The sequence below is a fragment of the Mirounga leonina genome, unplaced genomic scaffold (assembly GCF_011800145.1).
Source record: "Mirounga leonina isolate KUSES-001 unplaced genomic scaffold, KU_Mleo_1.0 Mir_94, whole genome shotgun sequence".
NCBI classification, from domain to species: domain Eukaryota; kingdom Metazoa; phylum Chordata; class Mammalia; order Carnivora; family Phocidae; genus Mirounga; species Mirounga leonina.
In genome coordinates this window covers 52,326,736-52,351,134 of record NW_023270855.1, presented here as the reverse complement: position 1 = coordinate 52,351,134, position 24,399 = coordinate 52,326,736, and the positions used below count along the sequence as shown (strand labels likewise).

Sequence of the window (24,399 nt, the reverse complement as noted above, 5' to 3'; positions counted from 1 at the left end):
GTGGGAGGATAGGGGGGTGGGTGATGGACATTGGAGAGGGTATGTGCTATGGTGAGCACTGTGAATTGTGTAAGATTGATGAATCACAGACCTGTACCCCTGAAACAAATAATACATTATATGTTAATAAAAATAAATTAATAATAAAAAGAGTCTCTTATGGTTTGCTTCTCTCTCTCTCTTCCCCCCCATATGTTCATCTGTTTTGTTTCTTAAATTCCACATGAGTGAAATCATATGGTATTTGTCTTTCTCTGACTGACTTATTTCACTTAGCGTTATACACTCTAGCTCCAACCACACTGTTGCAATGGCAAGATTTCATTCTTCTTGGTGGTTGAGTAATATTCCATTGTATGTATATACACCACATCTTCTTTATCCATTCATCGGTCGATGGACACTTGGGCTCTTTCCATAGTTTGGCATTTTGATAATGCTGCTATAAACATCAGGGTGCATGTGCCCTTCAAATCAGTATTTTTGTATTCTTTGGGTCAATACCTAGTAGTGCAATTGCTGGATTGTAAGATAGTTCTATTTTTAACTTTTTGAGGAACGTCCATACTGTTTCCAGAGTGGCTGTTCCAGTTTGCATTCCCACCAACAGTGTAAGAGGGTTCCCCTTTCTCCGCATCCTCACCAACACCTGTTGCTTCCTAGGTTGTTGATTTTAGCCATTCTGACTGGTGTGCACAGTCATCTTTTTTGTTGTTGTTACTTATTTATATTTTTAAGGTACAGCTCCGTTTCTTTTTTTTTATTTTTTTATTATGTTATGTTAGTCACCATACAGTGCATCATTAGTTTTTGATGTAGTGATCCATGATTAATTGTTTGTGTATAACACCCAGTGCTCCATGCAATACATGCCCTCCTTAATACCCATCACCAGGCTAACCCTTCCTCTCCTCCCCTCTAAAACCCTCAGTTTGTTTCTCAGAGTCCAGAGTCTCTCATGGTTCATCTCCCCCTCTGATTTCCTCCCTTCATTTTTCCCTTCCTTCACCTAATGTCCTCCATGCTATTCCTTATGTTCCACAAATAAGTGAAACCGTATGATAATTGATTTTCTCTGCCTGACTTATTTCACTTAGCATAATCTCCTCCAGTTCCGTCCATGTTGATGTAAATGGTGGGTATTCATCCTTTCTAATGGCTGAGTAATATTCCGTTGTATATATGAACCACATCTTCTTTATCCATTCATCTGTTGAAGGGCATCTCGCCTCTTTCTATAGTTTGGCTATTGTAGACATTGCTGCTATGAACATTGGGGTGCATGTGGCCCTTCTTTTCACTACATCTGTATCTTTGGGGTAAATACTCAGGAATGCAATTGCTGGGTCATAGGGTAGACACAAAAATCAATGGAACAGAATAGAGAGCCCAGATATGGACCCTCAACTCTTGCATGTCAACTAATCTTGGACAAATCAGGAAAAAATATCCAATGGAAAAAAGACAGTCTCTTCAATAAATGGTGCTGGGAAAATTGGACAGCTATATACAGAATGAAACTCAACCATTCTCCAACACCATACACAAAGATAAACTCAAAATGGATGAAAGACCTCAACGTGAGACAGGAATCCATCAAAGTCCTAGAGGAGAACATAGGCAGTAACCTCCTCGACATCAGCCACAGCAACTTCTTTCAAGACACATCTCCAAAGGCAAGGGAAACAAAAGCTAAAATGAACTTTTGGGACTTCATCAAGATGAAAAGCTTCTGCACAGCAAAGGAAACAGTCAACAAAACGAAGAGGCAACCCATGGAATGGGAGAAGATATTTGCAAATGATACTACGGATAAAGGACTGGTATCCAAGATCTATAAAGAACTTCTCAAACTCAACACCCAAAAAACAAATAATCAAGTCACAAAATGGACAGAAGATATGAACAGACACCTCTCCAAAGAAGACATACAAATGGCTAACAGACACATGAAAAAATGTTCCACATACTAGCCATCAGGGAAATACAAATCAAAACAGCAATGAAATACCACCTTACACCAGTTAGAATGGCAAAAATTAACAAGACAGGAAACAACAAATGTTGGCAAGGATGTAAAGAAAGGGGAACCCTCTTACACTGTTGGTGCAAATGCAAGCTGGTACAGCCACTCTGGAAAACAGTATGGAGGTTGCTCAAGATGTTAAAAATAGAGCTACCCTATGACCCAGCAATTGTACTACTAGGTATTTACCCCAAAGATACAGATGTAATGAAAAGAAGGGGCACATGCACTCCAAATGTTCATAGCAGCAATGTCCACAATAGCCAACTGTGGAAGGGGCTGAGATTCCCTTCAACAGATGAATGGATAACAAAGATGTGGTACATTGACAATGGAATATTATACAGCCATCAGAAAGGATGAATACCCACCATTTGCATCAACATGGATGGAACTATAGGGAATTAAGCTAAGTGAAGTAAGTCAAGCAGAGAAAGACAATTATCATATGGTTTCACTCATATGTGGAACATAAGCAATAGCACAGAGGACCATAGGGGAAGGGAGGGAAATCTGAAGGGGGAGAAATCAGAGAAGGCAATGAAGCATGAGAGACTATGGACCCCGGAAAATAAACTGAGGGTTTCAGAGGAGAGGAGGGTGGTGGGGAGGGGGTAACAGGGTGATGGGTATTAAGGAGGGCACGTGTTGTGATGAGCACTGAGTTTTTATGTAACTAATGAATCACTGAACACTACATCAAAAACTAATGATGTACTATATAGTGGCTAACTGAACATAAAAAAAAAACACAAAGAAGAAATCAAAAAGGAAATAAAAAATACCTTGAAACAAAAAAATGAAAGCACAATATATCAATAACTATGGGATGCTACAAAAACATTTCTAAGAGTGGGGTGCCTGGGTAGTTCAGTCAGTTGGGTGTCTGCCTTTGGCTCCAGTCATGATCTCGGGGTCCTGGGATCAAGCCCCACATCGGACTCTCTGCTTGGCTGGAAGTCTGCCTCTCCCTCTCACTCTCCCTCTGTGCTTTCTCCCTCTCTCTTTCTCTCTCTCAAATAAATAAAATCTTTAAAAAAAAAAACAGTTCTAAGGGAGATATTTAGAGTGACACATGTCTACGTTAAGGAAAAAAAAAAAATCTCAATAAAGAACAAACTAAGGTCAAACTTAGCAGAAGGAAGTAAAACATAAAGAGCAGAAATAAATGAAATAGAGACCAGAAAACTATATAAAGATTTATTTATTTGAGTGAAAGACAGAGCAAGTGGGGGAGGGGAAGGGTGAGAGAATCTTCAAGCAGACTCCGCACTGAGTGCAGAGCCCAACTCAGGGCTCGATCTCACAGTCCATGAGATCATGACCTGAGCTGAATCCAAGAGTTGGACGCTTAACCCAGGGCTCAATCTCATGACCCATGAGATCATGACCTGAGCCAAAACTAAGAGTCTGATGCTTCACCAACTGAGCCACCTAGGCGCCCCATGAAAACTATATATAAAAAAAAAACCAAAACACAACAAAACTATGAGTTGGTTTTTTTGAAATGATAAACAAAATTGAGAAAATTTAACTAGAATAAGAAAAAAGAGAGGGCGCCTGGGTGGCTCAGTTGGTTAAGCGACTGCCTTCAGCTCAGGTCATGATCCCAGGGTCCTGGGATCGAGTCCCGCATCGGGCTCCCTGCTCTGCGGGGAGCCTGCTTCTCCCTCTCCCACTCCCCCTGCTTGTGTTCCCTCTCTCGCTGTGTCTCTCTCTGTCAAATAAATAAATAAAATCTTAAAAAAAAAAAAAAGAAAAGAAAAAAGAGAGAGAAGACTCAAAATAAAAAATGAAAGAGGAAACATTAAAACTGATACCACAGAAACACAAAAGATCCTAAGAGAGTACTATGAGCAATTATATGCCAACAAGCTGGATAACCTAGAAGAAATGGATAGAGTCTTAAAAACATAAAAGAAATCAAGACTGAATCATGAAGAAAGAAAGTCTGAAGAGACCAATAATGAGGAAGGAGATTGAATCTGTAATCAAAAACCTCCCAAAAAAACAAAAACAAAAACAAAAACCTCCCAACACAAAAAAGCTCATGATGACATGGCTTCACTGGTTAATTCTACCAAACATTTAAGGAAGAATTTACACCAATATTTCTCAAATTCTTCCAAAAAAATTTAAAGATGGAAACATTTCCTAAATCATCTCATGAAGCCAGCATTACCTTGACACCAAATCCATATAAAGATGTCACAGTAAAATTATAAAGGAATATCCCTGATAAAGACAGATGCAAAAATCAACAAAATATTAACAAATTGAATCCAACACCAAATTAAAAGGATAATTACCATAACCAAATGATATTTATCCAAGAACTCAAGGGTGGTTCAACATAAGAAACTAGATCAAGGAAATGCATCACATTAATAAACAACAGGACAAAAAACTCAATCTCAATTGATGAAGAAAAGGAATTTCATAAAATCCAAAACCCATTCATGATAATAAAAAAAAAACTCAGAAAACTAGGGATAGTGCAATAATTCCTCTAGATGTTAAATGTTTTTTATGAAAAACCCACAACTAACACCGTACTTCACAGTGAAAGACTGAAAACTTTTTCCTTAACAAAAGGACAAGGCAAGGAAGCCTATCTCACTGTTGCTGGTCACCATGGAACTGGAAGTTCTAGCCAGAGCTATTAGTCAAGAAAACCAAATAAAAGTCATCCAGATTGGAATGGAGGAAGTAAAACTACCTCTATTCACAGGGACCTGTTCCTATATATAGTAAACTCCAAAGAGTCCACAAGAAAGGTAGTGAGCAAAGAACTGTTGCAGGATATGTGATCAACACACCAATATCAGCTGTGTTCTTACACATCTGAAAGGAATATAAGAAAGTTATTCTGTTTAAAATAGCACTTAAAACAATGAAACACCTAAAATAAATTTAACCAAGGAGGTAAGAGACTTATACACTGAAAACTAAACACATGGCTGAAATAAATTGAAGAAAATCTAAATAAATGGAACTGTGTCTGGTGTTAATGGGTAGAAAGACTTCATTGTTAAGATGTCAATCTATACAAAGAAACCTAGAGGGGTGCCTGGGTGGCTCAGTTGGCTAAGCATCTGCCTTCGGCTCAGGTCATGATCTCAGGGTCCTGGGATCGAGCCCTGTGTCGGGCTCTCTGCTCAGCAGGGAATCTGCTTCTCTCTCTCCCTCTGTGCTCTCTCTCTCTCTCCCTCAAATAAGTAAATAAAATCTAAAAAAATAAAAGAAACCTAGAGATTCAATGCAATTCCTCTCAATATTATTTTTGTGCAAAAAGGGACAATGCCTTTTTTCCAGATACAGAAAAACTGATCCTCAGACTCATATGGAATTGCAGGGGGCCCCAATCAGTCCAAACAATCTTATACAGAATAAAATCAGAGGACATAGACTTTCTGAGTTCAGAGAGTGCAGTTTGGCAGTTTCTCAAAAGCTAAATATAGAACTACCATACAATCCAGCAATTCCACTCCTAGGTATATAGCCAAAGACTTCAAATCAGGAACACAAACAGGTACTTATGTAACAATGCTTGTAGTAGTATTACTGACAATACCCTAAGTGTGGAAACACACACACACACACACACACACACACTGGATTATGTTTGAGCATAAAAAGGAATGTAGTTCTGAAACATACTAAAACATGGACAAACCTTGAAAACATTATGCTAAGTATAATAAGCCAGATGCAAAAGAACATGTATTTTATTATTCCTCTTATATGAAATATCTAGAGTAAGAAAAATCATAGAGATAGGACGTAGACTAGGTTCTGTGGCATTAGATCAAGTTATTGATAAATGGCTACAGATTTTCTGTTTGATTCATGATAGCTGTGGAAACAGACTCAATGTTTGCCTAATGCTATGAGTGTAGTTGTGTGACCAAACTGCACATGTAAAAATCATGAAAGTTGCACAGGGTGAAAGAAAGTGGTCCAGTTTCATTCATTTCCATGCGGCTGTCCAGTTTTCCCAACACCATTTGTTGAAGAGACTGTATTTTTCCCATTCTTTCTTTTTAAGTTTTTATTTAAATTCCAGTTAGATAACATACAGTGTATTATAAGTTTCAGGTGTACAATATAGTGATTCAACAATTCCATACATCACCTGGTGCTCATCACAACAAGTGCCCTCCTTAACCACATCACCTATTTAACCCATCCTCCCACCCACCTCCCTTCTGGTAACCATCACTTTCTTCTCTGTAATTAAGAGTCTGTTTCTTGGTTTGCCTCTCTCTATCTCTATCTCTCTCTCTTTTAATCAATTTGCTCATCTGTTTGGTTTCTTAAATTCCACATATGAGTGAAATCATATGGTATTTGTCTTTCTCTGATTGACTGATTTTGCTTAGCATTATACTCTTTAGCTCCAACCATGTCATTGCAAATGGCAAGATTCCATTCTTTTTTCTGGTAAATAATATTCCATTCTATATATACACCACATTTTCTTTATCCATTCATCAATCAAAGGACATTTGGGTTATTTCCATAATTTGTCTATTGAGATAATGCTGCTATAAATACTGGGGTGCATGTGACCCTTTGAATTAGTGTTTTTGTATTTTTTGGTTAACTACCCAGTAGTGCAATTGCTGGGTCATAGGGTAGCTCTATTTTTACCTTTTTGAGAACTTCCATACTGTTTTCTACAGTGGCTGTACCAGTTTGCATTCCACCAACAGTGCAAGAGGGTTCCTTTTTCTCCACATTCTTGCCAACACCTGTTGTCTCTTGTGTTGTTGATTTCAGTCATTCTGACAGGTGTGAGGTGATATCTTATTGTAGTTTTGATTTGTATTTCCCTGATGATGAGTGATGGTGAGCATCTTTTCATGTGTCTGTTAGCTATCTAGGTGTCTTCTTTGGAAAAATGTCCTTTCATGTCTTCTGCCCATTTCTTAAATGGATTATTTGTGTTTGGGGTGTTGAGTTTGATAAGTTCTTTATAGATTTTGGATACTAACCCTTATTAGATATGTTGTTTGCAAATATGTTCTCCCATTCCATAAGTGGCCTTTTAGTTTTGTTGATGGTTTCCTTCACTGTGTATGGTGGAAGTCCTAGCCACAGCAATCAGACAACAAAAAGAAATAAAAGGCATTCAAATCAGCAAGGAAGAAGTAAAACTTTCACTATCTGCAGATGATGCAATATTCTATATAGAAAACCCAAAAGACTCTACCAACGTATGGAATGGGAGGATATATTTGCAAATGACATATCTGATAAAGGGTTAATATCTAAAATCTATAAAGAACTTATAAAACTCAACACCCCAAAAAATGAAAATCCAGTTAAGAAATGGGTGGAAGACATGAACAGACATTTTTCCAAAGGAGACATACAGATGGCCAACAGATACATGAAAAGATGCTCACCATCACCGACCATCAGGGAAATACAAATATCTTTATTGTTTTGGCATTTTACAATCAGGATTACTTTCTTAGTAGATATGATAGCTTCCTCACTGATCAGGATCAAAGGTCTAATGATCATTTCAAACCAATAAGATAATCACATTATAGATTATAAAACTGAGTATAGTTAATGCTGATGTTGCCCAGCACTGACACAGTTTACCAGTGACAAGTCTCAGGAATTATGGGAGTATGAAAGAACAGCTCCCCACACACACATACCAGGTCATACATTTGGCTTGTCTCTGGAGTGCAATTCACATGGCCATAACTGTGAGATCAGGCAGAATCAAATCTCTGCTATAACCACAGACTTATCTGATCCTCTCCCTGACCTGTCCAACTTCTCTCACTTCTCTTCTGACATTTCAGTATCAGTATAACCCTTGTCTTGGGACAGCCTGTGAGGATCCCACCAAAAATACCAGGCTTAGGAATTGGAACTCATTTTTGAAACATCACAGATCTATTCAAAGAACAAATCAAGTTTCAACCCAAAATTAAGATGAACTTACCTGTTAAATTCTCTAGTCATTCTAGAAGAACTTGGTGATGCAAGAATCTGACATTCTGGCTCACCATATATTTTTGTCACTTTGACTCATTCTAGAAACCCCAGTCCATGCAAACGACACAGTCACAGAAGAGAAGGTGTTCTATTTATGAGTTTCCTCAAGGTTCCCTTCATGCCCTGTTCCTCAGGCTGTAGATGAAGGGGTTCATCATTTGAGGGACAACAGTGTACATCACTGAAACCACTGCAGTGTTTCTGGAAGAGTTAGTAAGAGCAGAACTTACGTATAGCCCCAAACCTGTCCCATAGAACAAAGACACAACTGACAGGTGAGACCCACAGGTGGAAAAAGCTTTATACTTCCCACCTGCTGATGGCATTCTCAAAACAGAGGATACTATCTGAGTATAAGAGAAAATGATTCCACCCAGAGGAATACCACCAAATATGCTAGTTGCAAAATATATCAGGATGTTATTGATGAGGGTGTCGGAACATGCGAGCTTGATGACCTGAACAACGTCACAGAAGAAGAGAGGGATTTCAAGGTCTGTGTAGATGGTCAGTTGCAATACCATCAGACTGTGCATCAGGGCATCCACAACGTTAATGCACAAGGAGAGTAGAACCAGCATGCCACAGAGGTGGGAGTTCATGATGACTGTGTACCTCAGTGGATGACAAATGGCCACATAGCGGTCATAGGCCATTACTGAAAGAATACAACTATCCAAACTTGCAAAAACCAGGACAAGCAGACCTGCATGAGGCAGCCTGTGTAAGTGATGCTCTGATTCTGTGCTTGGATGTTCACCATCATCTTTGGGATTGTGGTTGTACTTAAACAGATGTCAGTAAAGGACAGGTTGGAGAGGAAGAAGTACATGGGGGTGTGGAGGTGGGAGTCCGAGCTGACAGCCAGGATGATGAGCAAGTTTCCCAGGACAGTGACCAGGTACATGGATAGGAACAGGCTGAAGACGAGGGACTGCAGTTCTGGATTCTCTGTCACTTCCATGAGAAGAAATTCTAAAATGTCTGTTTCATTTCTGGGTTCCATATTGTTGATGAATCTTATGGAAATGATATGGTAACAAAGACAATGAAATGTTAGCTCCTAGGCGAGCAGCAGGAGTATCACCAAGCGCAAGCACCTTGTTGGGAAAGGAAAAAGTCAAATGGAGAGATGTCTTCTCTTTGTATATTATTTTGTTATTTTGAAAAAAGATTTAAAGTTAATAAATCAGTGAGTCAAGATTTGTTAATTCTGGAAAGGGTTGAGGAATCCTCATTTTTTAAATTAGACTATTCTTTAATTTGGTGACTTCATTAGAAGAAATGGGTAGTGAGACTGATGAGTCTCTCTGGATCTCCACCCTGTCTGCAGAGATCTCACAGCCTGGCAACAGAGGTAATACAACAGTATGTTAAAAACCCAGAATTGGAAGATACAGGGAAAACTGCCCAAGCCAACTCTCAGAAATCAGTAGAAGGATTTTTAAGCAAATGTTATAACAATCACTGTATTTGCAAATGAGCATATTCCTGCTGAGAAGGAAAATAGTCTTTTTCCTTACAGAGAGAAAATAGGAAACTGGCAGAATAATAACTATTTGGGGATTGGAGGAAAGGTACAAGGGAACAAGTCAAGAAAATAGAAGGCAGGAGGCAAATGATATCTTGATTCTAATCATTTTATGCATATACTCTTCACAGTTTCTGCTGGATAAACTCATAGTAAAATATATGCCCTCATTTCCAAACATTAACTAAGGTACATCAGGTTACCTAGGTTACATCACTGTGGAATGATATTGGACATCTCTGCTAGATGTTGGATGATGGAGACCGGTGCTCCATCTGTAGGAAGAGGAAAGGGATGGAGTGAAGCATCAGGCTCCTGGGCAAGAGAAATCATCATCAGGGCAAGGCACAGATATGCCATTTCTTTTTTTTTTTTTTTAATTTTTTATTGTTATGTTAATCCCCATACATTACATCATTAGTTTTAGATGTAGTGTTCCATGATTCAGATATGCTGTTTCTTTACTGGGGCAGGGCTGTTGAGCAAGGTTGTCACAATTTGTAGTCTCTGTACCTCTGGAGGATCAATATCCAAAGCTCTTTATTAGCCAACAATTGTATCATCATTCTGATCCCAGGGCAGTGCAAATTCTTTTAAGACTAAAGCAACAGAATTGATGAATTCAAGATGGTTGATACCCTGATGAGTCCAGGTGTTCAACACTCATTTCTCCACCTGTTTCTGCTCACATCTTCTATTTCACATACCTCCTAGATGTGGACATGCCCTCCTTTGGCATCTCTATGTAAACAATGATATCAGGAAGCCTGATAATAATTGTAGGTGTGAAATTGTATATATGTGTGTGTATATATATATTTCAGCCATAAGAAGGAATGAAATTCTGACAGGTACTACCACATGGATGAACCCTAAAAACTTAAGTAAAATGAGCAGATGAGAAAGGACAAATATTGTATAATTTTAGTTTAAGGTACCTAGAATAGGCAAATTCATAAAGATAGGAAAGTAGAATGTGGTTACCAGGGGAGGGAAGAAAGGACTGATTTTTTAGTGTGCTGGAATATATTAACAGCTGTGTCTGTGCTAATAAAATCATGTTGCTATTGGTAGGGTGAGCAAGATCCCATCTGGAAATATTTCACTGGAAGTTTATTTGCCCTGTTTTTATTCTTGTTATATTTGAAAGAACAATTCTGAATTTTCATTGAATGAGTCATGTGTTTTAGTGGCTCATTTTTAAAGTGCTTGAATTTCTCAGTCTTTATCTTTTAGATTGTGCTTATTCTCTTAAGAAACTCTTGACTTCAGGGGAAAAAAAAGAAAGAAATGCTTGACTTTGTGGCACCTGGGTGGCTCAGTTAGTTAAGCATCCAACTCTTGATTTCTGTTTAGGTCATGATCTTGGGGTCATGAGATTGAGCCCTGTGTGGGTCTCTGGGCTCAGTGGGGAGTCTGCTTGAGATTCTTCCTCTCTGCCCCTTCCCTACTTGCATGCATACTCACACACTCTTTCTCTAAAAATAAATAAATCTTAAAAAAAAAATGCTCAACTTCTCTGAGGTAATAAAAATATTTTCTTATTTTATCTTCCAAAATATTTAATCACTTTGATTCTTGTGTTTAATGCTTTGGTACATTGGAATGAATTCTTTTGAGTTTTTGTGGTAAATATGTATAACATAAAATTTACTATTTCAGCCATTCCATTTTTTTAAATTTTATTTTATTATGTTATGTTAGTCACCATACAATACATCATTAGTTTTTGATGTAGTGATCCATGATTCATTGTTTGCATATAACACCCAGTGCTCCATGCAATACGTGCCCTCCTTAACACCCATCACTGGGCTAACACATCCCCCCACGCCCTCCCCTCTAAAACCCTCAGTTTGTTTCTCAGAGGCCATCGTCTCTTATGGTTCGTCCCCCCCTCTGATTTCCCCCCCTTCATTTTTCCCTTCCTTCTCCTAATGTCCTCCATGCCATTCCTTATGTTCCACAAATAAGTGAAACCATATGATAATTGACTTTCTCTGCTTGACTTATTTCACTTAGCATAATCTCCAGGCCCATCCATGTTGATGTAAAAGTTGGGTATTCATCCTCTCTGATGGCTGAGTAATATTCCATTATATGTATGAACCACATCTTCTTTATCCATTCATCTGTTGAACGGCATCTCGGCTCTTTCCAGTTTGGCTATTGTGGACAATGCTGCTATGAACATTGGGGTGCATGTGGCCCTTCTTTTCACTACATCTGTGTCTGTAAATACCCAGGAGTGCAATTGCTGGGTCATAGGGTAGCTCTATTTTTAATTTTTAATTTTTTGAGGCAGCTCCACACTGTTTTCCAAAGTGGCTGTACCAACTTGCATTCCCACCAACAGTGTAAGAGGGTTCCCTTTCTCCACAACCTCGCCAACATTTGTCGTTTCTTGCCTTGTCAATTTTTGCCATTCTAACTGGTGTAAGGTGGTATCTCAATGTGGTTTTGATTTGAATTTCCCTGCTGGCTAATGATGATGAACATTTTTTCACGTGTCTGTTAGTGATTTGTATGTCTTCAGCTATTTTAAGTGTACAATTCCATGGCATTAAGAACACTCACAGTGTTGTATGACCATCACCACTATCCATTTCCTGAACGTTTTTTATCATCCCAAACAGAAACTCTGTACCTGTTAAATGGTAACTTTTTCTCCAACCAGCTTTCAGAAGGAAACTAACCCTTTGCCATATAGCTGATTTCAGACTTCAGACTGCAACAGAATGCATTCATGTTGTTTTAAGAGGCTAAGTTTGTAATACATTACAAGGACAATAGGAAACTAATACAGGACACATATCTCAATTCGGGCTGATGATAACAATAATGCTTTCTGGACGTCTCCTTGGAAATATTATGTTTGTGTTGGAAGGAAACCCAAGGAGAGGCCGTCAGTTTTTGTTTCTGGGTCTGAAAGCAGGCATTAGTGGCCACCAGGAGAATAGCCCTAATAGGCAAATACCACCACATGGCAGAGTGAAATGCATCCCTGTGGTTCTGTGCCTGGACCTACCCAGTCCCTTAAGTTTTTGTTAGGAAAGATCATTGTTTTATCACTTGACCCTATTGGAGTTGAGAATTTTCTTAGTACAGCTGAAGGCATGCATCCTAACTGAGTTGAAGTATCTCAAATCTTCCCAAAATATAAACTAATATAATCATGCCAATTTTATAGGCGAGAAAACTGAGTTTAGAGAGTTGAAATAAAGCGTCAAAGGCCACATGGCTATGTTTTGGTGGAGGTAGGATTCAAACCCAGCTGGTCTGATTTCAAAATTCTTACCCTTAACCATTTGATCTCTGGTTTCATATATTCAAAGTTGGTCAGGCTGTCTGGATCACACCACTTTTTCTGTCAAATTCCAGCAGTGTAAGCCCAAAGCAGTTGACACATTAATGGAAAGATGATATCCTAGAGATAAGTTTCCTCAAAGCCCCCATCATGTCCTTGTTCCTCAGACCATAGACAAAGGGGTTCATCATGGGGGTGACCACAGTGTACATGACTGATACTATAGCACTCTTCCTGGAAGAGTGTGTAGCTGCAGAACTAAGGTACACCCCAAAACCTGTCCCAGAGAACAGGGAAACAACTATTGAGTGTGACCCACAGACGGAAAGTGCCTTATATTTTCCACCAGCTGATGGGATTTTCAGGACAGATGAGGTAATTCGAGTGTAAGAGATAATTATCCCAGAGAGAGGAATAACACCCAATAGGCTGGTCACTAAATACATGAGGATGTTATTGATGAGGCTATCAGAACAGGTAAGCTTGAGAATATGAGCTAATTCACAGAAAAAGTGGGGAATTTCCAGGTCTGTGCAGAAGGAAAGTTGTAGTGCCATCACAGTGTGGAGAAGGGCATCCAGAACACTAATAAGGAAAGACAGCAGAACCAGCAGCCTACAGAGTTTGGGGTTCATGATGATATTGTACCTCAGTGGGTGACAGATGGCCACAAATCGATCAAAGGCCATCATGACCAGAATTCCATTTTCTAATACAGCAAAAGTCAGGACAAAGCAGATTTATGTGAGGCAGCCTGTGTAACTGATGGATTTGCTCTGTGTCTGGATGTTCACAAGCATCTTTGGGATCATTGTGGTGGTGAAACAGATGTCAACAAAAGATAGATTAGAGAGGAAGAAGTACATGGGGGTGTGGAAGTGGGAGTCATACATAACAGCCAGGATGATGAGCAGGTTCCCGAGCACAGAGACCAGGTACACAGGAATAGGCAGAATAGGAGGGGCTGCAGTTCTGGATCCTCTGACAGTCCCAGAAGAAGGAATTCTATAGTATCTGAGAGGTTTCCTGATTTCATGTTGCTGAGGGGTCTGATAGAAAAGATGGAGGTGACAAGAAAACAAAACTTAAGACAAACTTTCTTAAACATGCCTATCTTTTCTCCTGCTTTCCTCTCTCCCTTCTTTACCCCTCCTTTCCTTGCTTTGTGTTCCCCTCAACATTCCCCCCCCATACCATCCTGTCCCAAGTTTTTATTTTCTATCATTTCTTTTTTTTTAATTTTATTATGTTACGTTAGTCACCATACAATACATCATTAGTTTTTGATGTGGTGATCCACAATCCATTGTTTTCGTGTAACACCCAGTGCTCCATGCAGTACTATTTTCTATCAATTCTTTGTCAAGTAGAGGTACTTAGTAAGAAAAGAGGAATGAAACATTACCCGGTTAAGATGCCTACAAACAGGGGTACCTGGGTGGCTGTCGGTTAAGTGTCTGCCTTCAACTCAGGTCATGACTCCAGAGTCCCTGGATCGAGCCCCGTGTAGGGCTCCCTGCTCAGCAGGGAATCTGCTTCTCCCTCTCCCTCTGCTCCCCCCCCCCCCACAAATGCTCTCTCTCTCTCAAATAAAGAAATAAAATCTTTAAAAAAAGAAGCAAATACACCTGGATGATTACACTTTCAGGGTAATGCAGGGACTTACAGTAATAAATGCAAAATGTTTGACATTGCACATGCAATTAATAACACTTCAGTGTGTTTTATCCAATTATCTCTATGTTTGGGAGAAAAAAAAAATGACACTCAATTTTAGAAGTTCCCTACCTCTTTCTCACTGGTATTTTCTCTTTTCCACTTAACATTCTTTAACCACATAATGATGAGGTACAAAAAAAAAAAAAAAAGATAAAAGAATGAAAGAAAACAAGAAAGGGGGAGATAATTAATTCTAAAAATATTCAAATGTTACTGGAAGTCATTAGAGTCAAGCTCTGTGCTTAGCTTAATAGTCTGGATAGATATATTTACCCTTTTATTGGCTTTCATACATACCCCGTAATGTCTTTCTCTCCCATCATTTTTCCTTTTTTTATTATGTTCAGTTAGCCACTGTATAGTACATAGTTTTTGATACGTTCAATGATTCATCAGTTAAATATAACACCCAGTGCTCATCATCACAGCACGTGCCCTCTCATTTTCCCTTTCTTACCAGTTTCTGAAAGTGAAAATTAACCTCTCTTTATCTAATAGCATAGGTCCTCCTATTTTTGCCTTAACCCATGTCTTTCATTTATATCATAGATAATATAAAAATGTTCTTAAAAGTTCTCATCACAAGAAAAAAATGTATGACCATGGGTAGTGATGGATGTTACTGAAATTTATTCTGGTAATTATTTTGCAATATTTACATATATCAAGTCACCGTGTGGTACACCTAAAACTATTGCAATGTTATATCTCAATTAAAAGAAAGAAAATGTTAAAAGAGTAAGCCATAGGTCAGACCCTCCGTCCTATTATTCCTGGTTCAGCCCCCTCAGCCCCTGGTTCAGGGAAGGAGTCCCATGTGGACCAACTCAGGACCAGCTCCAGGCCTCTCATATCCCATCTGGCTTCTCCAGATTCCTGAGAAATTGCTCATGATGCCCCTAAAGTGGCAATAAGGGATTGGCATGGGTTAGCAGATGTCTTAAGCATCTGCCTACCATTCTCATGAAGTAATGAATTGAAGGAATTTCTTAACAATATCTCAAACATATGATAGAATTACAAGATGTGTACAGCGAGCCCACCTAATGTGAGCCCTTTGCTTCACAAATTGAGGCCCTGAGCAGAGTTGACTTTTTTCCTGGAGAAAGACAAGGGATCATAAAAACCATCTAGGGATAAGGCTTGAACACAGACACTCCTTGGTTTAATCATGAATCCCCCAATTGCAACATGGATCTGTGACATGAGAAGGTCCCTGAACCTCTCTGAGCAGATTCAATTTTCTTTTTTTTTTTTTAAAAGATTTTGTCAGAGAGAGAAGAGAGCACAAGCAGGGGAAGAAGCAGACAGAGGGAGAAGCAGCCTCCCCACAGAGCAAGGAGCGCAATGTGGGACCCAATCCCAGGACCCTAAGATCGTGACCTGAGCTGAAGACAGGTGCTTGACTGAGCCACCCAGGCATCCCAATTTTCTCATTTGTATAATGGCAACTACTATAAAATATACAAAGGTACTACATCAAACACTAATGATGTATTGTATGGTGACTAACATAATACAGTTAAATTAATACATACACCCACACATAGACATACACACACACACACAGGTATTACACTGATGAAAAATGAAAAGCACCAAGCACAGTGGGGCCTTGCAATGACTTTTCCTATCATTTTTGGTTTTAGCTCTGGACAGTCCTAATGTCTAGAAGGGAAGCTGAGAGTGAGACAGAATGAAAGAGGCAAGGAGGGAAGGCACCGCAAGAATATGATCTCAGGGCTGAAAGGGATGTACTCAAATCTCCACTGGGAGCCCTCAGTATAATGAAATAGAGAAAGGAAATAACCTAAACAAACATCAGTATGGGAATACATTCATAAGTTATGGCATAGTCATGGTACACCATGTTATTTTAATATTTTTATACTATTATATCATCCTTAATTTCTTAAATGTTTTAAATATGCAAAGTCTAAATATTTACATTATTTCTTGCTGTATAAAATTAAACCAAAAACTATTAAAGGAGAAAAGCAATTTATATGATAGCTATAGCATGATGGAGTTTATGTAATTATAAATATTCCTTAAAATAATTGTTTCATGGGCGCCCGGGTGGCTCAGTTGGTTAAGCAACTGCCTTCGGCTCAGGTCATGATCCTGGAGTCCCAGGATCAAGTCTCTCATTGGGCTCCCTGCTCAGCGGGGAGTCTGCTTCTCCCTCTGACCCTCCCCACTCTCATGTGCTCTCTCTGTCTCTCTCATTCTCTCTCTCAAATAAATAAAATCTTAAAAAAATAATTGTTTCATGTTTAATGTTCAATTTAAGTACCCCCAAAAGTACAAAAAGACAATGAAGGGCTTAAGCCCACCAGCCAGCATGACTAAATTTGATATTGTGCCAAGCTTGCCCCAGTTTTATTAATAAAACAATGGAAATCGCCTTGAAACCCCAGCATATTTGTACACAATCTCAAGAGTGACCTTCCCTCTCAGAGGGAATTTTCCATGCTTTCATTCCCCTGAAATATTTCACCTGAGTAATAATGTAGCCATAAACATTCTATGCTTATGTTACATGCTCGTATTTGTTATACATAGTACATTATTCAATTCAGCAACTTTTTTTGGCTTTACATTATCTTTTCTCTATTTATCAAGATTGACACAAGAAGATCTGGTTTATTAATTTTAACATACATTCTCTCATCAGTGGGCCTTTGGGTTAATTACAATTTTTTCTATAGTAGAGATTTATCAGACATGTTCACATGTACTAATAGTGTTAAACTACCCATGGCAAATATCCACCAATTCCAGAGTGGTAACCTCTGGGAGGGGAGGAGGGGATATAGAGGATTTGTCCATGATGATATATAGTTATCCCTATCTGAAGGCAAAGAAAGGCCTTTCTCTGTGGGATTTGGATCTGATACTCAGTTTAAAATGTAATGGTAATATATAATGTGTATGTAATACTTTATTATTTTAAAAGAAAATATCTGAAGATAATATGGCCAAAATGTCACCATTAATTCTGCAAAGTGGTTGCATGGCTATTTATTTTACTGCTCACTGTGTTGTTCTGATGGCTTTAAATATTCTCTATTTTCTTTGGGGATTTTCAGAGAAAGACTGGAAAGGTAGACTAATGGGTCTCAACCTCCTCTCTCAAGGTCCTTACGGATAAGAAGTAGGAACAAGACTTGAGTTCTCTGAGATAAAAGCTGGAACCAGATATGGGAAAATTGAGAAGCCAAACTCACCCATCTAGTCCCATTCACAGCCCCCCAAAATGAGGGAAACCAGAGAATTGTAGAATTATCTGTCCAGGTTTTTTTTTAAGATTTATTTATTTATTTGACAGACAGCGAGCACCAGCAGGAGGAATGGCAGAGGGAGAAGCAAGCTCCCCACTGAGCAGGGAGCCCGATGCAGGACTCAATCTCAGGACCCTGGGACCATGATCTGAGCCGAAGGCAGATGCATAACTGACTGAGCCACCCGGGCACCCCTCTCTGTCCAATTTCTGAAGGGGCTAATTCATGTTCAGGTAGGGAAAGAGTCCCTGGAATTTTTTTTTTTTTAAGATTTTATTTATTTATTTGACAGAGAGAGACACAGCGAGAGAGGGAACACAAGCAGGGGGAGTGGGAGAGGAGAAGCAGGCTTCCCGCTGAGCAGAGCCTGATGCGGGGCTCGATCCCAGGACCCTGGGATCATGACCTGAGCCGAAGGCAGACGCTTAACGACTGAGCCACCCAGGCGCCCTGAGTCCCTAGAATTTAAAAGGCAGAGTAATAGCGGGAAATGAAAGCTGACTGCAAATTCAATGTAACAAACTTACCAAACTTTCTCTTACCTCTTGGATGTCCTCCAGATAGGCTGATTTAAAAAAAAAACAAAAAACAAAAACTGTTCAATTTCTCACAGCATTTAGTAGGGCAAATCAGATTACTTGAAGTCACCAATGAGTAATTCCCCTTTCCTCTAGATATTGAAGGGTAGAGATGGGAAATCTGTCCCCAGGAAGGGCAGAGGGACCAAGTAAGGCAATTGAGCTCCCCAGGGCAAGAGGGAGCATCTCAGGAGACTCAGGTGTGTTTCCTGACATGAACAGGTCTTTGACAGGAGTGGTCACAGATAGACTCTGTAGTCTCTGTGGCCCTGGGAGCTCAATTTCCAAAGCTCCTCATTAGCCAAGTATGTACTGTCGTTTCTTCCCCAAGGCATTTCAAATCCTTAAGGAGAACAGCTCATAGAAAGGACTCATGGAGGACTAGATTTCCTGATCCTGAGAGGACAGGTATACATCATTCTCTTCCCATGTTTCCTCTCACCTCCAGACAGGGAATCTCATTCTTGAATTTCTTCGGTCTGACCTTAAGAGAATTGATGAGCTTCTCATTAGACCAATTCCCAGCGTTCTCTGGGGCAGAGATTATCACTGGAAGAATAAGAGAAGCAAAGTGGTGTTTAAGTCCCCATAGGGAAGAGATTGGGGATGCAGAGCATGTATCATGCGAGCATCTCCACAAAGTCACTCTAAGAAATTTTTCTTTAACTAAAGTTCTTAATGAGTGAGGTAAGTACTGTAATAGGAAAGAGTGCATGTAAAGAAACCAATTTACTAGTTACTTGGTCAGGCTTTTGGAGGTTGTCTGGAAAATCGACATCAAAACTAGCAATCTTAGAGATCACACACCAAAAAAGCACTAACCAGAAGGAAGCAGGTGATAAATTGCATTAACCTTGGGAAACAGGGATATACAGGACTCTGTACAAACTTTTCTAGTTAAGTGCAAAACTGGTTCAAAATGAAAAGTTTTTAAAAATTTAAAAATCAAAATATGGTCCTACAACATACACATCAAAACCGCCAAAATGAAAAAGACAGTGTAAAGTATTACCAAGAGAGCAGATATGCATATTGGAACAACTACTTTGTAAAACCGTTTGGTAGTGTTGAATAAACATGGCCATGTGTATTCCCTATGACCCAGACTGCACTCCTAAAATATAGACCCTACAAAAATACATACAGCTGTGAACTAAAACATGTACAAGAATGTTCATGGCAGAACTACTTATGACTATAGGGCTCCTGAGTGGCTCAGTCAGTTAAGCACCTACATTCAGCTGGGGTCATGATCTCAGGGTCCTGGGATAGAGCCCCACATCAGGCTCTCTGCTCAGCAGGGAGTCCGCTTCTCCCTCTCCCTTTGTCCCTCCCTGCTTGTATGCTCTCTCTCGCCCTCTCTCTCAAATAAATAAAATCCTAAAAAAAAAAACCCTCCAATTATAAACAACCCAAATGTCCAGAACAGTTTTATAAATTGTGCATATTCATAAAATGGAAAGCTATATATCAATGAGAATAAAACTCTGCTAAAGGAAGAACATAGATGAATCTCACAAATAAGAGTTGAGCAGAATCCAGATACAATGGTAACACATCAGGTATAATAGTGCATGTAACTCTGTAAACATACTGAAAACCACTGAATTTTATACTTTATGACATGTGAATTATATCTCAATAAAGCTGTTAAAAATGCATGATTCTAGGGGCACCTGTTCAGCTCAGTCAATGGAACATGCGACTCTTGATCTCGGGGTTGTGAGTTCGAGCCCCATATTGTGTGCAGAGATTACTTAAAAAAAAAATCTTTTTAAAAATGCATTGGATCCATACAGTACACATGTTCTGGTGGCAAGAATCAGGGTGACTGTGAGTGAAAAGGAAGCACTGAAGGAGGATTCTAAGTGCTGAAAATGTTCTACTTCTTGACCAGTGTGTGTAATAGTTAATATAGGTAACCTCCACCCTGGTACCCCAGTAGCAGTTCAATTTTTAAATTATATATATAAATTTTTAAAAACCTGACATAGGTTATATTGGTTAGTGACAGTCATTTGTGAATAAAACCTCCCTCCCAACACACACACTGTAAACATGGTGGCTTAAAACATTAGGTGTTTATTTTTAAGTAACAAGTCTTGAAGACACTAAAGGTTTTTACTTTCGGCGTCAGATGGTCACCTATCTAGGGGATGAATAAAGGATTTATCACAGTCATTTCATAACTTATATTTCTCCCACAGATCTCTCCCATTCTTTACATCCAGTTCTCCTCTGCAGTTAGCATTTGCTTGTATGCCTTCAAGATTGAGAGTTCACTGAAAACTATTGCACATGGACATTTACTAGGAGTTTTATTCAGCATGAGTGCTCTCGTGATGCCGCCGAAGGGAGGAGAGCTTACTGAAAGCGTGTCCACAGACACTGCATTGATAGGGCTTTTCACCAGTATGGACTCTCTTATGCACAGTAAGATTACACCTCACGCTGAAGGTTTTCCCACATTGATCACACTCATAGGGTTTCTCTCCAGTGTGAGTTCTTATGTGTATTGTAAGGGACACATGCCTCCTAAAAGCCTTTTCACACTCATTACACTTGAAGGGTTTCTTTTCCCTGGTGTGCTTTTTCATATGTCTCCTATGAGATAAGAGACCACCGAAGGCTTTCCCACACTCCTTACACTCATATTGTTTCATTTTCATGTGAATTTTCTTATGCAAAGTGAGGAAAGATTTCACTCTGAAGGCTTTCCCACACTGGTTACATGCAAAGGGTTTCTCTCCAGTGTGAATTCTCATGTGTTCTTTAAGGCACGAGTGATCCCTGAAGGCTTTCCCACAGTCATTGCAAGTACACGGTTTCTCTCCAGCATGCATTTTCTTGTGCACATTAAGATTACAGCTCATTCTAAAAGTCCTTCCACATTGATCACACTTGTAAGGTTTCTCTCCAGTATGTATCCGCAGGTGTGTCTTCAGGGCTGATGGACTACTTAAGGCTTTTCCACAGTGGCTACACTCAACGGACTTCTCACCAGTGTGGACCCTCTTATGTCTTGTAAGGTATGAAAGAATACTAAAGGTTTTCCCACAATCATTGCAGGCATAGGGCTTCTCTTTGGTATGTATTATCTTGTGCATGGTAAGCCTAGAGCTTCTACTGAAGGTTTTGCTGCACTGATCACATTTGTAGGGTTTGTCCCTTGAATGAATTCCTTCATGTTGTCTAAGAAGTGAACTATCTCTGAAGGTTTTTCCACAGTCACGGCATTCATAGGGCTTCTCCCCAGTGTGAATTCTCTTGTGCCGTGTAAGATAAGAGCTTGAACTGTAGGCTTTCCCACACTGGTTACATTTAAAAGGTTTTTCTCCACTGTGGGTTCTCATGTGCAATGCAATGGATGAGTGGTTCTGTAATACTTTACCACACTGGCTACACTGAAAATATTTCTCTCTAATGCAAGTTTTTTCATGCTTAAGATGTAAGATTGAACTTGAGACTTTCCTAGAGTCAGTGCATTCATAGGACCTCTCTCTTGTATGTTGCTTCTTATGCACAGCTAAGAAAGAACTCCTGATGAAGGTATTTTTATCATTTTTACAGCCATTGGATTTTTCCCCCGAAAGAATGCTCTCATGTGGGTTAAGGTGTAAACAATCTCTGAGGGCTTTCCCAAGATGAAGGCATTGATGGGGATTCTCACAAGGATGAATTCTCTGATTCTGAGTGATGCTAGATTTCATGCTCAAGGCAATTTTATTCTGTTCAATGGATCTTCCTCCATGAGTTTGCTCCTATTGGTTAAAGTAAGTTATGATCACAAGATTTATCTCATTATTATATTGAGAATCTTCCCCCCCATACTCATAAATTCTGACATGTTTAAACAAGCACTTTATTAGAATTAGAGCTTACCTAACATTTTCTTAGTGAATATACAGTTCCTGTCTGAGTTTATTAGCTTGAATAAGATGAATCTTATACCACACTGCTCCCATCAGGGTCTCTTTAGAGTTTTAATACATAAATGCTTTGGAGTGAATGTTTTCAATATTTAATATCTAACTTCCATTATGAAAATATTTACTTTGGGGATTCTCAGCAACCATTTTTGGAGCTAATGGGTAAGTTTCCTTCAAATTCATGATATTTAGAGAATTTCCTGTTTTCTATTGGTAAAATGAGTGCCTCAAATTTCCCCCTTAGTATTACATGGACATCGGGACTTCTAACAGAGAGCAAGAAATTCTCATGTGACTCTTACCTTCTTGCCACTGAGTGCTTCTTTCTCCAAAATATCTTGCTTATGTTGTGATTGTTTGGTTTTAAGGAGAACCATCCCATCTGAACAAACTGGAGGAAAGTAAGTTTTTGTCAATATGCTGACAAGGAGGTAAAGCCCAAGCCCAATCTGACAGAAACAGGAAGCAACCTCGAGTATGAAATGGTGAGTAAGGACAAAACTAAGGTCCATGTGGATTTCTCTTCAAATTGACCCTAAACTTAGGAAGACAATGTGTAAGAAAAAAGCATTCTTGATCAAAAGAATGATATTTACATGCTTTACTGTTTTATATCACTTATTAAGGAAGGTTCTATCATGAATGAAAATTATGTTAATAAGCAAAGGCTATAGCTACACATACACACACACACACACACACAAAATGGGAATAACTAGACAGTGATTCTAGATGTAAATATTAAAGCATAAGACAGATCTTTCTTTCAGAGCATAGGAAAAGTATGAAGGACATTAGGAGAAGGAAAAGAAAAATGAAGAGGGGGAAATCAGAGAGGGAGACAAACCATGAGAGACTATGGACTCTGGGAAACTGAGGGTTTTAGAGGGGAGGGGACTGGGAGGATGGATTAGCCCAGTGATGGGTATTAAGGAGGGCACATATTGCATGGAGCACTGGGTGTTATACACAAACAATGAATCATGGAACACTACATCAAAAACTAATGATATACTGTATGGTGACTAACATAACATTAAAAAAAAAGTATGAAATGATAGGTTAAACCTAAGCCAAAGATTAGGGAATTCTGAAAGTACATGAATAAGCTCATACCAAATGGTCTCTGCTTTCTACTCAAATTTAAAGCGTATTTTTTTTTTAAGTTCCCTGTTTGACTTTTCATAATGTACCTCTTTCTCACCCCCACCAAATGTGGTACAAAACATTCATACATGCCCATTGCTCACCTGAACAGGTATCTTGATTTCCTGTCTCTGTTTTCATTTCATCTTCCTGTTCCATCTGGGTGATCAGAGTGGGTTTGCTGAGCTGCTTTTCTACAATGGGGGACAATGGATGTGAGAGAACCATGTAGTGTACAACAAAACTACCATCAAACTGTGGAAACTTTTATCTTTGAGGTTCTGAAGATAGGCAAGTGTGGCTTTAGGAGCAGCGCAATGATTATGACAAATTTCTAACAGACCAAGCAAAAGTAAAGCACTTGGGAGATCAGCTTTCAGAAGGATAGAATGAGGACCCTGTTTAACTTATCTCCCCCACTAAACAACAAATGATGGGCAAAACAAATAGAATCAATCAATGAAGAACTCTAGAAATTAACCAAAGACACAGAACAAATGGAAAACTGTCTATCCAAGAAAAATCACTGAACCTTGGTAAGAGAAAGGAGGCTTTGACATTTTAACTTCAGATTATTTCTATTCTTCCTCTCTCCTTAGCTCTATGGCATAGTAGTCAAAAGTCAGCAGCCTTGCAGTCAACAAAGAGACCTGAACATTGTTAAAAGAACCAGCCCCAGAACAGTCAATATTTTCTAAAATATTTTTAAAAGCTACTGAGAAGAAAAAAAAAATAAAAAATAAAAAAGCTACTGAGAAGAGGGATGCCTGGGTGGCTCAGTCAGTTAAGCGTCTGCCTTCTCCTCAGGTCATGATCCCAGGGTCCTGGGATCGAGCCCCGCACCGGGCTCCTTGCTCA

At 39.2% G+C, this 24,399-nt stretch overlaps 2 protein-coding genes across 2 annotated transcripts; both read right to left on the bottom strand.

Moving 5' to 3' along the window:
- Nucleotides 1–8,116: 8,116 nt before the first annotated feature.
- LOC118005456 (olfactory receptor 7G1-like) lies at nt 8,117–9,165 on the bottom strand. The gene is given in 3 exon segments (XM_034997393.1): nt 8,117–8,169; nt 8,172–8,750; nt 8,753–9,165. Coding segments are annotated over 3 exon segments (933 nt in total). The 5' UTR covers nt 9,054–9,165.
- A 3,821-nt stretch (nt 9,166–12,986) lies between these two features.
- Nucleotides 12,987–14,012, bottom strand: LOC118005450 (olfactory receptor 7G3-like). The gene is given in 2 exon segments (XM_034997387.1): nt 12,987–13,825; nt 13,828–14,012. Coding segments are annotated over 2 exon segments (1,005 nt in total). The 5' UTR covers nt 13,994–14,012.
- Between the last annotated feature and the right edge of the window lie 10,387 nt (nt 14,013–24,399).